The sequence below is a fragment of the Hemiscyllium ocellatum genome, chromosome 13 (assembly GCF_020745735.1).
Source record: "Hemiscyllium ocellatum isolate sHemOce1 chromosome 13, sHemOce1.pat.X.cur, whole genome shotgun sequence".
In the NCBI taxonomy this organism is placed as follows: domain Eukaryota; kingdom Metazoa; phylum Chordata; class Chondrichthyes; order Orectolobiformes; family Hemiscylliidae; genus Hemiscyllium; species Hemiscyllium ocellatum.
This window is the reverse complement of record NC_083413.1, coordinates 63,871,559-63,888,657: the sequence shown is the minus strand read 5'-3', so window position 1 is coordinate 63,888,657 and position 17,099 is coordinate 63,871,559. Positions and strand designations below refer to the sequence as shown.

The 17,099-nt window shown below is 42.9% G+C and overlaps 1 protein-coding gene across 1 annotated transcript in view; it reads right to left on the bottom strand.

Moving 5' to 3' along the window:
* Positions 1–17,099, bottom strand: part of clstn2a (calsyntenin 2a) — a 317,315-nt gene that overhangs the window by 61,449 nt on the left and 238,767 nt on the right. The window contains exon 9 of the mRNA XM_060833929.1: positions 14,454–14,616. Within this exon, the coding sequence (XP_060689912.1) occupies positions 14,454–14,616 (163 nt within the window). The remainder of the gene's footprint in view (positions 1–14,453; positions 14,617–17,099) is intronic.

The following is a 17,099-nucleotide window of genomic DNA, read 5'->3' as shown; positions in this document are numbered from 1 at the left end:
CATCAAAAGGTGCAGTTTTAATGTGCCTAACAGACCACTCACTACGATTAGCAAGATGGTTGTGATAGTTAGGATGTTGGTAATAGACATGGATTAAGAATCCAAATAGAAAAGCTACTGCCATCCTAGGAGCTGTGGATGAGAAATAGATGGTTCAGACTGTCCATGGAGATTTTTGAAGGAACTTGGGGATCTTTAACCTATTAAAGGTTATTGATCCACCAGTGGTAGAATGGAGAGAAAAGTAACATGTAGAGACTTAGCGCTGAAGTTTTGTTTTGGGGTTAGAACTGTGAAATCTGCTAAATTTCTGGGTTCCAATCCCTGATTATATCAGAGTCAGAGGTGCAATTTTTGTAGCGATGACCCATTAGTGCCAGAGAGCACAAACATATAAATCAAATGAATACAGTAGGCAGATCACCAGGGCTGCTGGGAGGCCGTATATCATAGGTACATCAGCGATGTCACTGTCTCAGAAGGAAGCTGCTGATGGAGGAGAATGTGGAAGGAGGACAGAAGGAGCCCAGAAATCTCACAACGGGGGTGCCCTCTGAAGGAAATTTTGAGACTCCTTGCATTAAAGTGACCACAGTTGCCAGGCCAAAGAGGTGCAAGGGCACTCGATGGCCACAGTTCAATGAGACAGACAGCATTTCTACAGCCGGATGGCAAGATGGTATCCTAGCCCTCAGCCAGTTGCTGCAAAATCACCGTCAGTTCCCCTGTCATGTTTGTGGCCTCTGTGGGGCTGCCAAAAGCTGACTGCAAAGTTCGATCTGGTCTCTGCTCAGTCACTAAAAAAGCCAACAGGTTGGTCGAACAGGCTGCCAATCACCCTCTCCTCCTGGAAATGATCCAGGTACACAGACTGAAGGAAACCTAGCAGACGTTCGCTGAGTACCAATTTTCAGTCAATCCTGTCTCTATTCTTTCTGTCCAGTCCAGTTGACAGCAATTTAGTTACTACTGATATTCTGGTGACTGGTTTCAAAAGTTTATTGTTTCGCCTGTCCTCATAACTTCCTTGCCATTTTCATACTGTCACGTAATCCATTCTCCTTGCACTGTCTCCCATCAATGATTTATTTTCACCGTGCTATGATTTCCCCATTCCTTTCGGACTATCTCTCCCCCAGCATGATATATCCTCTTGCCTATAATTAGCTATGCTGTGGACAGGAGCTTCAACCATTCTGTTCTCCAATTTATGAACAACATCTCACATAACTCATGGCAATCATTCACAAATCCACTAAAAATTCCCAACACTACCTGTTCACCACGATAAGCTCCTAAGCAATTGCTGAATTTTGGGTCAAATTTCCTTCATTTTAGTGTCATTATAAGCAATGTTATCTTTGCCCACATCTAGACTAGCAACTAAGTATTTCTGACTTCCACTGCATAAGTTCCCCGTGTTCTTTAGATCTTCATGAACTGTAGAACTGATTTCTCAAATACTGTCCCCTTTTTCGTCCTTTGCAACCCCCAGTTATAGAGTCATATAACAGACCCTTGGGTCCAACCTGTCCATGCTGACCAGATATCCCAACCCAATCTAGTTCCACCTGCCAGCACCCGGCCATATCCCTTCAAACCCTTCCTATTCATATACTCATCCAAATGCCTTTTAAATGTTGCAATTGTACTAGCCTCCACCACTTCCTCTAACAACTCATTCCATACACATACCACCCACTGTGTGAAAAAGTTGCCCCTTATGTCTCTTTTATATCTTTCCCCTCTCACCCTAAACCTATGCCCTCTAGTTCTGGACTCCCCAACCCCAGGGAAAAGACTTTGTCTATTTATCCTATTCGTGCCCCTCATGATTTTGTAAACCTCTATAAGGTCACCCCTCAACTTCCACGCTCCAAGGGAAAACAGCCCCAGTCTCTTCAGCCTCTCCCTGTAGCTCAGTCCTCCAACTGTGGCAACATTCTTGTAAATCTTTTCTGAACCCTTTCAACTTTCACAACATATTTCCGATAGGAAGGAGACCAGAATTACACGCAATATTCCAACAGTGGTCTAACCATTGTCCTGCACGGCTGCAACATGACCTCCCAACCTCTGTACTCAATACTCTGACCAATAAAAAAAAACTCTGACCAAACGCCTTCTTCACTATCCTATTAACCTGCGACTCCACTTTCAAGGAGCTATGAACCTGCACTCCAAGGTCTCTTTGTTCAGCAACACTCCCTAGGACCTTACCATTAAGTGTATAAGTCCTGCTATGATTTGCTCTCCCAAAATGCAGCATCTCGCATTTACCTGAATTAAATTCTACCTGCCACTTCTCAGCCCATTGGCCTATCTGATCAAGATCCTGTTGTAATCTGAGGTAACCCTCTTCGCTGTCCACTACACCTACAATTTTGGTGTCATGTGCAAAATTACTAACTGTACCACTTATGCTCACATCCAAATCATTTATGTAAATGACTAAAAGTAGAGGACCCAGCACCGATCCTTGTGGCACTCCACTGGTCACAGACCTCCAGTCTGAAAAACAACTCTTCACCATCACCCTCTGTCTTCTAGCTTTGAGCCAGTTCTGTATCCAAATGGCGAGTTCTCCCTGTATTCCATGAGATTGAACCTTGCTCACGAGTCTCTCATGGGGAATCTTGTCGAACACCTTACTGAAGTCCATAGAGCTCACATCTACCGCTCTGCCCTCATTAATCCTCTTTGTTACTTCCTCAAAAAACTCAATCAAGCTTGTGAGACATGATTTCCCATGCACAAAACCATGCTGACTATCCCTAATTGGTCCTTGCCTTTCCAAATACATGTACATCATGTCCCTCAGGAATCCCCCCAACAACTTGCCCACTACCAATGTCATGCTCACTGGTCTGCAGTTCCCTGGCTTGTCCTTACCAGCTTTCTTAAACAGTGGCCCCACGTTAGCCAACCTCCAGTCTTCTGGCACCTCACCTGCGACTATCAATGATATAAATATCTCAGTAAGAAGCCCAGCAATCACTTCCCGATCTTCCCACAGAGTTCTGCGGTACACCTGAGCAGTCCGAGGGGATTTATCCACTTTTATGCGTTTCAAGACATCCAGTACTTCCTCCTCTGTAATATGGACATTTTTTAAGATGTCACCATCTGTTTTCCTACATTCTACATCTTCCATGTCCTTTTCCACAGTAAACACTGATGCAAAATACTCATTTAGTATTTTCCCCATCTCCTGGGCTCCATACAAAGGCTGCCTTGCTGATCTTTGTGGGGCCCTATTCTCTCCCTAGTTACACTTTTATACTTAATGTGTTTGCAAAAACCCTTTGAATTCTCCCTAACCCTATTTGCCAAAGCTATCTCATGTCCCCTTTTTGCCCTCCTGATTTCCCTCTTAAGTATACTCCTATTTTCTTTATACTCTTCTAAGGATTCACTCGATCTATCCTGTCTATACCTTACATATGCTTCCTTCTTTTTCTTAACCAAACCCTCAATTTCTTTAGCCGTCCAGCATTCCCTTCACCCTAACAGGAATATACTGTCTCTGGATTCTCGTTATCTCATTTCTGGAAGCTTCCCATTTTCGAGCCGTCCCTTTACCTGTGAAAATCTGCCCCCAATCAGCTTTTGAAAGTTCTTACCGAATACCATCAAAATTGGCCTTTCTCCAATTTAGAACTTCAACTTTTAGATCTGGTCTATCCTTTTCCATCACTATTTTAAATCTAATAGAATTATGGTCGCTGGCCCCAAAGCTCCCCCCCCCCACCCCGCCACTAACACCGCAATCGCCTGCCGTGACTTATTTTCCAAGAGTAGGTCAAGTATTGCACCATCTCTAGTAGGTACATCCACACACTGAATCAGAAAGTTTTCTTGTACACACTTAACAAATTCCTCTCCATCTCAACCCTTAACACTGTGGCAGTCCCAGTCTATGTTTGGAAAGTTAAAATCCCCTACCATAACCACCCTATTATTCTTATAGATAGCTGAGATCTCCTTACAAGTTTGTTTCTCAATTGCTGTCTGACTATTAGGGGGTCTGTAATACAATCCCAACATTCTGTGTTTGGAGTATTTTTCTGAATAGCTCTACATCTCCATTTCATCTGTTCTTGCCAAGCTGTATTGGATCCTTCAAATAAACTATCGCAGATATTGGAGACCTTAGAAGGAGCTCAGCAGGTTTGGCAGCATCTCTGGAGAAAGAAACAGATTTAACATTTCTCTCTTTCGCAACTGCATTTTTGTCACTCAACAAAGTCAGAAGTCACATGACACCAGGTTACAGTCCATACAAAGCTATAGACTCCCATAGCTACCTTCACCACAGTTCGTCACACCCCATCCCATGCGCCCAATTCCTTCGCCTACATCGTATCGGTTTGTATGATGCCACCTTCCAAAACAATGTTGCTGCCATGGCTTGCTTCTTCCATAACCGTGGTTTCCCACCCACTGTGATTGACAGGGCCCTCAACTGCATCCGACCTATCACCCGTGCTTCTATCCTTGCCCCTTCCTATCACTCACAGCAGTGGGATTGGGTCACCCTTGCCCTCACTTTTCATCCCACCAGCCACCACATTCAAAGGATCATCGGCTTCCATTTCAGACAACTCCAGTAGAATGCCATCTCCAAACACATCTTCCCTTCACTCCCCTGTCTGCTTTTCTCAGGGATCATTCCTCTGGGATAGCCTAGTCCATTCCTTGATCACCAACATCAACCCCTTTCCCATATAACCACGGAAGATCCAACACCTGCCTCTTCACCCCCTCCCTACTCACCATCCAAGGGCCTAAAGAGTGTTTCGATGGGAAGCAGTATTTCACCTGTACCTCCTCCAATCTTGGGTATTGTATTCATTGCACCAAACGTGGCCTACTCTGCATTGGAGAAACCAAACACAGACTGGGTGACCACTTAGTGGAACACCTCTGGTCTGTGTGCAAGTAAGATCCTGACCTTCCCGCAGTCGGTCATTTTAACACAGTGTCCCGTTTGCATGCATGCTTGTCTGCGCTAGGCATGCTGCAGTGTTCCAGTGAATCACAGCACAAGCTGGAGAAACAACATCTCATCTTCAGACTAGGTACTTTACAGCTTACTGGACATAATATTGAGTTGGAGAAAGTGAGGACTGCAGATGCTGGAGATCAGAGCTGAAAATGTGTTGCTGGAAAAGCGCAGATCAGGCAGCATCCAAGGAGGAGAATCGACGTTTCGGGCATGAGCCCTTCTTCATAATATTGAGTTCAATGCCTTCAAATTGTGAACAATCTACCACTTATTTACTTTCTTTTAGCTTGTTGCATTCTGTTATCATGACCTCTCTCCCCTCCCTCCATCCCAGTGGGACTGTCTGTCCTTTCAGGTCTGGCCTGAGACACACCATTGTTCTGTCATTCTCACATTCTGATCGCTGAATCTGAACTATCTATCAACACCTTTTCTCCAAAACAACCTACACCCACTACCCCCACCCCCACATCCCCCCCCCCCATAAGTCCCATAACTGCTGCCCCCTCCACACTTCATTTCAGCTCTGATGAAGAGTCATCTGGACTCAAAACGTTAACTTGCTCTCTCTCCATGAATGCTGTCTGACCCGCTGTGATCTCCAGCATTTGTTGTTTTCAGTAGATTTCAGCATCTGCAAGAATTTACCTCTGTAGTTCAACAGGTTTATTTGAAATCACAAGCTTTCAGAGCATTACTCCTTTGTCAGGTGAAGTGGAGGCACAGAGTTTACATGCAGAGGGATCATTGCAAGAAATTTCTAGGTAATTCGGAGTGCCAAAGGATCATACAAATGGCATGAGTAGACAGGCTGAATAACAAGTCTTTGCAGGAGATCAAATGTGTGGTAAAGTGTCAATAGTTGAATAGCAAATTGACTGAAGGGATGAGCTAGGATGTGATTAATTAAGGCAGAGAGATAATTATCAATAATAAAAAATAAGATGGTGCTACAGACAAAGGCTGGAATAACATGATAGGTGTAAGAGTCACATGATGAGGATCTTACCAAAATAGCAAGTAATCCAAAACTGTACAAACCAATTGAGATAGCGAGACCATAAGTTATCGAAGTGATGGTGAAAAAACAAAACAGTAAGGAAAATTTTTACAAACACAGAACAGTGTGGTGGGGTTACATGTACCGCGACATTTGGGCGGCACGGTGGCACAGTGGTTAGCACTGCTGCCTCACAGCGCCAGAGACCTGGGTTCAATTCCCGACTCAGGCGACTGACTGTGTGGAGTTTGCACGTTCTCCCCGTGTCTGCGTGGGTTTTCTCCGGGTGCTCCGGTTTCCTCCCACAGTCCAAAGATGTGCGGGTCAGGTGAATTGGCCATGCTAAATTGCCCGTAGTGTTAGGTAAGGGGTAAATATAGGGGTATGGGTGGGTAGCGCTTCCGCGGGTCGGTGTGGACTTGTTGGGCCGAAGGGCCTGTTTCCACACTGTAAGTAATCTAATCTAATGAACCCAAGATCACGGTTGAGCCCATTGTATGTAGCTTGACTATCAGTTTCTCCTTGAAGGTCGTAGCCTTGTAGTAGAGTGAGGTACTGAAGTGCACCCTTTATCGTCCTGTACTTCCCCAGAGTGGAGAAGCTATGTCATGTTCTTTGCAGCGTTCAAAATGTCATCATTGACAATGAGCATCTCACCAGGGCCTTCCCTAAGCCTCCATTTCTCACCTTCAAACAACCGCCAAACCTCAAACAAACCATTGCTCATTGCAAATCATCCAGCTTTCATGAAAACAACGACCAGAACACCATACAACCCAACCATGGCAACCACTGCCAGGTCATTGACATGGATACTACCATCACTCATGGGAACACCACTCACCATGTACACAGCAGGCACTCATTGACTTGACCAATGTTGTCTACCTCACATGCTGCAGGCAAGAATGCTCCGAGGCATGGTGCATTAGCGAGGCCGTGCAGACGCTACGACTACGGACGAAAGGACACTGTGCAACAATTGCATCTGAGTTAGATAAGCATCCTCCAAGATGGCCTTCGAGATACAAAGCAATGCAGAATTGACCAGCAGAAGCTGATAGCCAAGTTCCGTACCCATGAAGACTGCCTCAACCATGATCTTGTGTTCATGACGCAATACATGACGGATTTCCTGAAGAAGGGCTCATGCCCGAAATGTCGATTTTCGTGCTCCTTGGATGCTGCCTGACTTGCTGAGCTTTTCCAGCAACACATTTTCAGCGATACATGTATCGCCAACACATGGTTCTGTGTCTGTAAAATCTTCATTTCTGTGCTGTTTTGAAACCGTCACCATAACTGTTATGATCTCTCGACCTCAATTAGTTTGTACAGTTTTGGATTGCTTGATACTTTGGTGAGACCCTCGTCATGTCACTCTTCTACCTATCATTTTATTCCAGCCATTTGGTTTGTCTCTAGAAATATCTTATTTTCTATTTTTCATTCTCTCTGCCTTAATTAATCAAATCATAGGTCATCCTTTCACTTTTTATTCAACTGTTGATACTTTACTCTCATCATCTGACACTTTTGAGCACTTGCAAAGACTTGTTATTCAGCCTGTCTATGCTCCACTCACATCATTTGTACTATCTTATGACACTCTTAATTACCTATAATTACATTGCAATGATGGCACAGTCGCTCAGTGGTTAGCACTGCTGCCTCACAGCATCAGGGTCCTGAGTTCAATTCCCACCTGTCTATGTGGAGTTTGCACATTCTCCCTGTGTTTCCTCCCATAATCCAAAAAATGTGCAGGTCAAGTGAATTGGCCATGCTAAATTGCCTGTAGTGTTAGTCAGGGGTAAATATAGGGTAGGGGTTTGGGTGGGTTTCTCTTCAGAGGGGTGGTTTGGGCTGAAGGGCATTGCAGAGAATCTAAATCTCTCTGCATATAAATTCTATAAAGAACTGATGAAAAGTCATCCAGATTTTAAACTTTAGCTTGCTCTGTCTCTATGGCTGCTATTTGACCTGCTATGATCTCCAGCATTTATTGTTTTCAGTACAGATTCCAGCATCTGCAGTAACTTGATCCTACAATTTGTTCAATCAATGCTGCAGCTCTGATGAAGAGTCATCTAAACTTGAAATGTTAGCTGCTCTCTCCATGGATGCCATCTGACCTGCTATGAGCTCAGCATTTGTTGTTTTCAGCCCAGATTCCAGCATCTCAGTAATTTATTCCTAAATATTCTGTGTGCTTCCCTCCATTTTGCCTGATGAAGGAGCAGCACTCCAAAAGCTTGTAATCTCAAATAAACCTATTGGACCTCTGACTTTGTCCACCACAGTCCAACACCAGTACCTCCACATCATGTTACCTAGCACACTAAGCAAAAGTCAGTTATGATGTATTTTGTGCATAAGTATTTTGAAATCATGGCAAATCCTTGTATCGTATCACTCCACTGTATCTAAGTTCACTTCCTCAGCCTTGTACCTCACTTCTTCTATTTCTTTAAGTCCAGGTTAAGTGCATCTCCCAATCCTTTTGTGGACAATCAGAAACTGATTTTCTAGACTCTTTCCTGTTCACTATCTCCTTGTGAAGCACTCTGAAGGAATCTAGTGAAATAATAGCAGTAAGACATGGAACAGCTTGTTCACATTGCATAAATCTAATAAGTCATATGTTTGTGAGTGGATTTCTGCCTGCTATCCCTCAACTTTTGTGTTTCTCTCTCCTCTCTCTGCACATTTTCTCTCTTTCGCTGTGTGTGTGTGTGTGTGTGTACGCACATCTGTCGTCTATATGTAGGGAACTCAAAAATATTCATAAAACTGCGAATTCTATCTTGGTATTTTATGAAATATTTGCATAGCAGAATCTCTTTTTAAATAAAGTTTACTGTGCCAGATGTTTAACATGATCAGAGTCAGTTAGAGGTTGTTGGAGGTTTTGTTGTGCAAGTAAAATGTTAGCTGACATTAGTAATAGATTTAATAAAATGTACATCTTTATTTGAAACAGATATGTGGCTAGGTAATTGAAACAGAATATCAGATCTCAAATTGCTAAATACATTGCATTCACCCATAGCTGTTTGCAAGAAATTTTACCATGCTGTGATTGCCCACTAGCAGACCATAGCAATCAAATAGATGTCTGCAGACAGGAAACTGATTGAATTGGTGAGTTTGGCAGTTATGGAATTCATACCCTACAGTTGATCAGTCTCCTCTAATAAATGCTCTAACATCTAATGGAAAAGTTTTCAACTTAGAGCATTTAATAGTGTTTGTGATTTGTGACATTAGTAGAGCAACAAAACAGATGTCTCATTATTTGGAAAAGTCCTAATTGACTCTTCAGTGTACTGGTTCTGATTGTGAATTCAATATTATTGCTTATGTCAGACATTTTTAAAATTAGCAACCAATCAATAATTATCCCAGAAAAATAGGCAGCAGGGATGTGTGTGTGTGTGTGTGTGTGTGTAGAGAATACTGACATAATCACTTTTATCCTCTAAATAAAAACAAACTGCGAATGCTGGAAAACAGAAACAAAGGCAGAAATTGCTGGAAAAAGCTCAGCAGGTCAGGAGGCAGCGGTGGAGAGAAATCAGAGTTAACACTTTGGCCCTCTTTCAGAACTCGATCTGAAATGTTAACTCTGATTTCTCTCCACAGATACTGCCTCACCTGCTGAGTTTGTCCAGCAATTTCTGTTTTTGTTTGTCACTTTCATACTGTTTATTCAACTGCAATGGTGCTGTACAAAATGCTACTGTGAACAAGTTAGTGAGACTGTGATTTCTTACCAGCTTTTTGAGATAAAAAATTGACACCCTTCCTAAATTATGTTCAATCCACTACTGTGTCTTTTTGGATGCAGACATCTTTAGTCTTTTGTGTAGAAGGCAAGTCTTAACAACACCTTTTTTTCTATTTTCTCATTGAATTACAGTTCCACAAGGGTTTCTATTCCTTCCCCAGGTAAATCATTCTTCATGTGCAAGCAGGAGAGTTACTTTGTCAGTCAATCGTTAAATATTTGAAGCAGAGAAGGCTCATCACAGCCAAGCACAGTTTTGTCCTCATGCCAAAGGAAAACAGACATAGACTTTGCATGAGGAGCTGTCTGAATATGAACCCTTACAGATTTTTCATTTTAAGCCTCCTGAATCTGAGAATACAGAGGATAACTGTTGGAGCTTCTAGGCATCCACTGAAATGCCAAAGCACACGGACAATTACTTCCACGAGTGACTTTACACTCTTCAACGGTATGGGAGACTATTTAGGAAAATTGAATGGACCGACTTAGAATCTTCATAGAATCCCTCCAGCGTGGAAGCAGGCCACTCTGCCCATCAAGTCCACACAAACCCTCTAAAGAGCATCCCATCCAGACCCACACTCATACCCTATAACCCCACATTTCCCCATGGATAACCCATCGAGCTTGCACATCCCTGGACACTGTGGGCAATTTAGCATAGCAATTCTACCTAAACCAACACATCTTTGGACTATGAAAGAAAACAGTTGAACCTGGAGGAAACCTGCACAGACATGGGGAGAATGTGCAAACTCCTCACAGCTAGTTGCCAAAGACTGGGATTGAACTTGAGTCCCTCGTGCTATAAGACAGCTGTGCTAACCACTGAGCTACTGTGTCATTCAACCTACAAGACATTTTAGAGCCTTTGCAAGAATTTTCAACTGTTATTGTTCAACTTACTTGGACATAAATATGCTTTAATGGCTTTTTATTCTACAATATTTTATTTCTTTTCCTCCTGCCACAGTGTTGTATGTGGTTTTTGCCACAGATACTATTTTCATTTGACACTTCAGGCCCAATGGTAAGTCTTTGCTTGATATGAGCCAGAGTGTACTTACCCAATTTGCAGTAATCTCAGCAACCAAAGAGAACTCTCTTATTGCATTCTAGCACCCAATCTCTTGTACTATATTTCATCATCTCATTATACAATGAGGGGTAAATGTAGCAATTCTGCGATATCAGCCTCTAAACCTACAGCTATAAATGGGCACAACGTTACACAACAAGGGCGATATGGTGACTCACTGGTTAGCACTGCTGCCTCATAGTGTCTGTGCGGGTTTTCTCCGAGTGCTCTGGTTTCCTCCCACATTCCAAAAGATGTACTTGTCAGGTGAATTGCCCATAGTGTTAGGTGCATGAGTCAGGGGGTGGGTTACTCTTTGGAGGGTTGGCATGGACTTGTTGAGCTTAAGGGCCTGTTTCCACAGTGGAGGGAATCTTGCAGGTTTCTGTTAACAGAGGTGTCTTTATTTTTTATTTCTTTCTTCGTGTGTGTGCAGGTGTAGGCCACAGTGAAGAATAATAAGTGCAGAATCCTTTATTTATATTCCACCACCAGGAAGAAAGGAAACACCTGAGTGGCCAGTGACAAGCAGTGCCTTTCTCAAAGGGCAATGCTGAGTGATCAAAAAAGGTGGAGGGGAGGGCAGGGACTAAATCAAGATGGAATCAAAGGGGGAAACAAAACACTCCACACCCCACGGTGCCCACCTCTTTCTGAAAGCCTGGAGGGTGTTGGTAGATGCTGTGTGCTCCTTCTCCAGGGACACCCGGGCCTGCAGAGGTGGCTTGAAAGCACAACAGCTATTAGAAATAATTACCAATGCTAATTAACTGCTGCTACTATGGCAACACATTGTCTCATTTAAATTTTTCATTCAACCAAGTAGTTGAAGTGTAAATAAGAAAACACAAAGTTTTTGCACATTTAATAAATCTTCAATCAATCTGATCCAAAACATGCCAATTCTACAACTTGTAAAATCTAACATGATCATTTTAATAAACATAATAATGAGTCATAATATTACTATGGCCTGGGGTTTGCTTTGCACTTGGTTTAGTAGATCATCTATTCAACAATACTCCACAAATCAGGCAGAGTAGAAACATGTAACAATCCTCCAAAATGTATTAATGATTCATAAGACATAATATTTTAGACAAGGCCTTAGTGAGGTAAACATTAATGGTTTTTCTTGATCATCTAATGCACTACATAGAAGATGGATCACTTTGTGATCCCAAATTAGTACACTAAATAAAAAGGAATTTAAAAACAAATGATAAACATCTATATAAAATTGGTAAATACAACACCAATGAGTTATGGGCAACAAATGATGATCTTGCCAGAGCCACTCAGATTTCATTGAAAAAAAAATGAGAGAACTCAAAATAATTAATTGTCATAGTCATATACACACATTATTGAAGCTATATATATTTTTAATACCATTAGTGGAAACTTGATCAACAGCTTGATATACTCCACTTGTTTCACCCAGCCATTTCTGATCTATATAGATTGAATGTCAATCTCACAAATGAAGAGTTGGACTTTTATTACACTATAAGTCTATGTAACCAGGACATCTCTAAAGGAATAACCTTAATCGTCTTCCACAACTACACTGGCACCACCCCCCACCTTTTCCTCCGCTACATCGATGACTGTATCGGCGCTGCCTCGTGCTCCCACGAGGAGGTCGAACAGTTCATCAACTTTACCAACATCTTCCATCCCGACCTCAAATTCACCTGGACTGTCTCAGAAACCCACGCCCTCCACCTCCTCCATGATTTTCGCTTCCCCGGTCCCCAACGCCTTATCTTCACGATGGACATCCAGTCCCTGTACACCTCCATCCCCCATCATGAAGGACACAAAGCCCTCCGCTTCTTCCTTTCCCACCGCACCAACCAGTACCCTTCCACTGACACCCTCCTTCAACTGACTGAACTGGACCTCACCCTGAACAACTTCTCTTTCCAATCCTCCCACTTCCTCCAAACTAAAGGAGTTGCCATGGGCACCCGCATGGACCCCAGCTATGCCTGTCTCTTTGTAGGATATGTGGAACAGTCCATCTTCCGCAACTACACTGGCACCACCCCCCACCTTTTCCTCCGCTACATCGATGACTGTATCGGCGCTGCCTCATGCTCCCACGAGGAGGTCGAACAGTTCATCAAATTTACCAACACCTTCCATCCCGACCTCAAATTCACCTGGACTGTCTCAGACTCCTCCCTCCCCTTCCTAGACCTTTCCATTTCTATCTCGGGCAACCGACTCAACACAGACATCTACTATAAACTGACTGACTCCCACAGCTACCTGGACTACACCTCCTCCCACCCTGCCCCCTGTAAAAACTCCATCCCATATTCCCAATTCCTTCGTCTCCGCTGCATCTGCTCCCAGGAGGACCAGTTCCAATACCGTACAGCCCAGATGGCCTCCTTCTTCAAGGATCGCAGATTCCCCCCAGACGTGATCGACGATGCCCTCCACCGCATCTCCTCCACTTCCCGCTCCTCCGCCCTTGAGCCCCGCTCCTCCAACCACCACCAAGACAGAACCCCACTGGTTCTCACATACCACCCCACCAACCTCCGTATACAGCACATCATCCGCCGTCATTTCCGCTAACTCCAAACGGACCCCATCACCAGGGATATATTTCCCTCCCCTCCCCTATCAGCGTTCCGCAAAGACCACTCCCTTCATGACTCCCTCGTCAGGTCCACACCCCCCACCAACCCAACCTCCACTCCCGGCACCTTCCCCTGCAACCGCAGGAAATGCAAAACTTGCGCCCACACCTCCTCCCTTACCTCTCTGCAAGGCCCCAAGGGATCCTTCCATATCCGCCACAAATTCACCTGCACCTCCACACACATCATCTATTGCATCCGCTGCACCCGATGTGGCCTCCTCTATATTGGGGAGACGGGCCGCCTACTTGCGCAACGCTTCAGGGAACACCGCTGGGATGCCCGGACCAACCAATCCAACCACCCCGTGGCTCAACACTTTAACTCTCCCTCCCACTCCACCGAAGACATGCAGGTCCTTGGACTCCTCCATCGCCAGAACATAACAACACGACGGTTGGAGGAAGACGCCTCATCTTCCGCCTGGGAACCCTCCAACCACAAGGGATGAACTCAGATTTCTCCAGCTTCCTCATTTCCCCTCCCCCCACCTTGTCTCAGTCAATTCCCTTGAACTCAGCACCGCACTCCTAACCTGCAATCTTCTTCCTGACCTCTCCACCCCCACCCCACTCCGGCCTATCACCCTCACCTTGACCTCCTTCCACCTATCACATCTCCATCGCCCCTCCCCCAAGTCCCTCCTCCCTACCTTTTATCTTAGCCTGCCTGGCACCCTCTCCTCATTCCTGATGAAGGGCTCTGGCCCGAAACGTCGAATTTCCTGTTCCTTGGATGCTGCCTGACCTGCTGTGCTTTAACCAGCAACACATTTTCAGCTTAATCATTGTATAAACCACATCTGTGATTTAAGCTTGGTACAAACCCTGTGACACTATTCAATTCTTGCTAACTTGGAATATAATCAAAATTCAACCCAAATTTTATCCATCTTCCCCACTAATTGAAAATCTTACCTTGCCAACAGGCTCCAACAGTGAGCTGCATGTCAATGTGTGATGGGTGGATTGGCCAATCATCCGTCACTAGGTATGGGTCGTAAGTGACTCCATCCACGTACAACGTCACCACAGGAAACTCAACATTAACGACATAATAATGCCATTCCTTGTCGCAGATCTGAGGTGGAGAAAGACACTAGCTATATTTCATTCTGAGGAGCTCAAGCACCTTCAACCACCTTTTCTTAGAATATCCCAAATTGAAGTAAACATTTAGTTATCCTTTTACTTTGCTTTTGTGTTAAAGCTCATTCAACAATATCCTTCTTTTCAGTGTTTTACGGCCAGCCCTGTAAAATAAATTACATTAAGACATGATAACAGACAATATGCATTATTGCTATGACAGAATTGAAAAAATTTAATAGTGTGCACATTCTTGCCTGTGCTTGGTAAATGCCTGCAGATAGACTGAAATTTGATTACCATGATAAAAGTCCAATAAGACAATGGTAATTTAAATCATAATCATATTTGAAAGAATTGCCAGCTCTATTTAAAGATGAATTCATTTGCCCTCCATAGCTTGAATGCACTTGCTATTTTAGAATTGGTTTTTAATCTGAAAGCCATATTTGCAAGAGATGGGGACCATAAAACAAATGGGTCTGCTCAAAGCAGATGTGGTAAGCAGAATTTTATCATTATTCAAGGGGACAGAATTGAGCTCTGAAAATCCATTTTTATTCATTCTGTCAACGAAAAATAAGTATGTAAATTACCATTCTCAGTAATTTATTTTAAAACAAAGCAACTGATTCTTTGCTGCACATGGGTAGAATATAATTTAAGGTAATTACTTCATTCTTCAATCTTGGGGCATTCCTGCAAATAAAAAAATCTACCTTCTTCAGGGTGCATATTATCCTTGTATTTCATGACATTGTTAGATTTTAGTTTAATACAGTCCCTTGCATAAACTCAACGCATTATGAGTAATCAGCAGCAATGCAAATTTGCTTTGAATATGAATATTAAAAATGGTGATTATGATAATAACAAATTGAAAAAAAATTATTATAGTCTTCATTTACTTAAGATCATGGACATTTCTGAGCCATTGCAGAGAACAGTTTCTAATTGGTCAAATTTGCATAAGAAAACTGAGACTGATTGTGTTGTGACATTCCATAGACCCCTATCAAATCCAGAGATGTCTAGTGACTTTCCTTCTAATTTGTCAAACAGAATATTTAAATTCATCATGCTCATTAATGCAAATAATTGTCAACTGATACTTCTCATGGGAATGTGCCTTCTGTGTGTCCTGAAGAATGGATTCTTACAATCTCAAGTTGCACAGATATTAATGGGCAAAGGAAACTGACAGCTCACAATCAGCAATAAACAGAAGTTGAGTCTGAAAAGTACTTTAGGGAAGCAGGTAGTCAGGCCAAGTAGTCAGCAAGCGGTTAACTTAAATGGACAGAGCAGGACCAAAAATGGGACCAGGAACCTTTTTGATAGTCATCGATAGTTCAGCATGTTGCTGGACTTGCAAAGGCGGAATATAATTCACTTTACGGAAGATAAATATTTTTATTGCTGCTGCAATCTATGTGAAAGTGCCCTCTAAATGAACTGAGAAGGGGCTGATTTTCAGCTGTTCACCTGTTATGGCCTTTAGAGAGTCAGCCAGTGACATTGATTCTTTATTTGTTCCAAAGCTACTCCCTTTGCCTTTGCAGTATCATATCTTGCATCCATTAACCTCTCCTGCCTTCCACTACCGCTGTGCTTGCTGGAACACCAGTTCATCTAAATTTTTACAGTGTTGGACAAAGGGCAGTGCCTGGACCCATTACGCCTATCTGTTTCTAAGTCTTCAGCTGCTGTCTGACTGACTGAATATTTTCATTATTTCATACCTTCATCCAGTTACACATTGATTTATTTGTTAAGATGCTTTGTGAATAATTTTACATGTAAAACTCTGCATTGTTCCCCATGTATTTCATTGCTCGAGACACTTTTCATACTATTTTACTGGTACTGTTGTAAAGCCTTGAAAGGCTATTTTAATTGCAGTGTAGTCAGAGCATGATTAAGTTGTTAATGATCGGGTTTATTGGCTGCAGTTTCTTCCTTTATTGGCAAAACTATTTAAGAAAATAACAGTGTTGTTTTGTTTTGTAACCAGCAAGACACTAAAACATTAAATACTTTGAGCTTTCTCTGGAGGCTTTATCCTACAAATGACTCTTCAGGTGCAGAAAATTTGAGACAAAATGACTTAGAAGGGCTAACTTCCAGCATTGTCAGGACTGGCAGTCATGGACTTTGTTGGAAAAGATGCTGCCAGATGACTCACAGTTTCATTCTGAATAGTAGGCAGGGGAAGATTTGACTCGAGACAATATTCAGTTCAAAAGGCTTTGAGCCCCACATGCTCCAGAGGTGTGTCGTAACACTTCTAAACAAGTTGATTAAAAATATCTGCAGAACAAAATGCAACACAAGCAAGGACAGTACAACTCATATCAATGGCATCATCTCCAGGTATGATACTTACTCGAAAGCATCTTTGTAGGGAGCTTTCTGGATCTCCTGTTAGGCTGATCGTAACATCATCAACATTACTTTGTGTTCATTCATACAGTT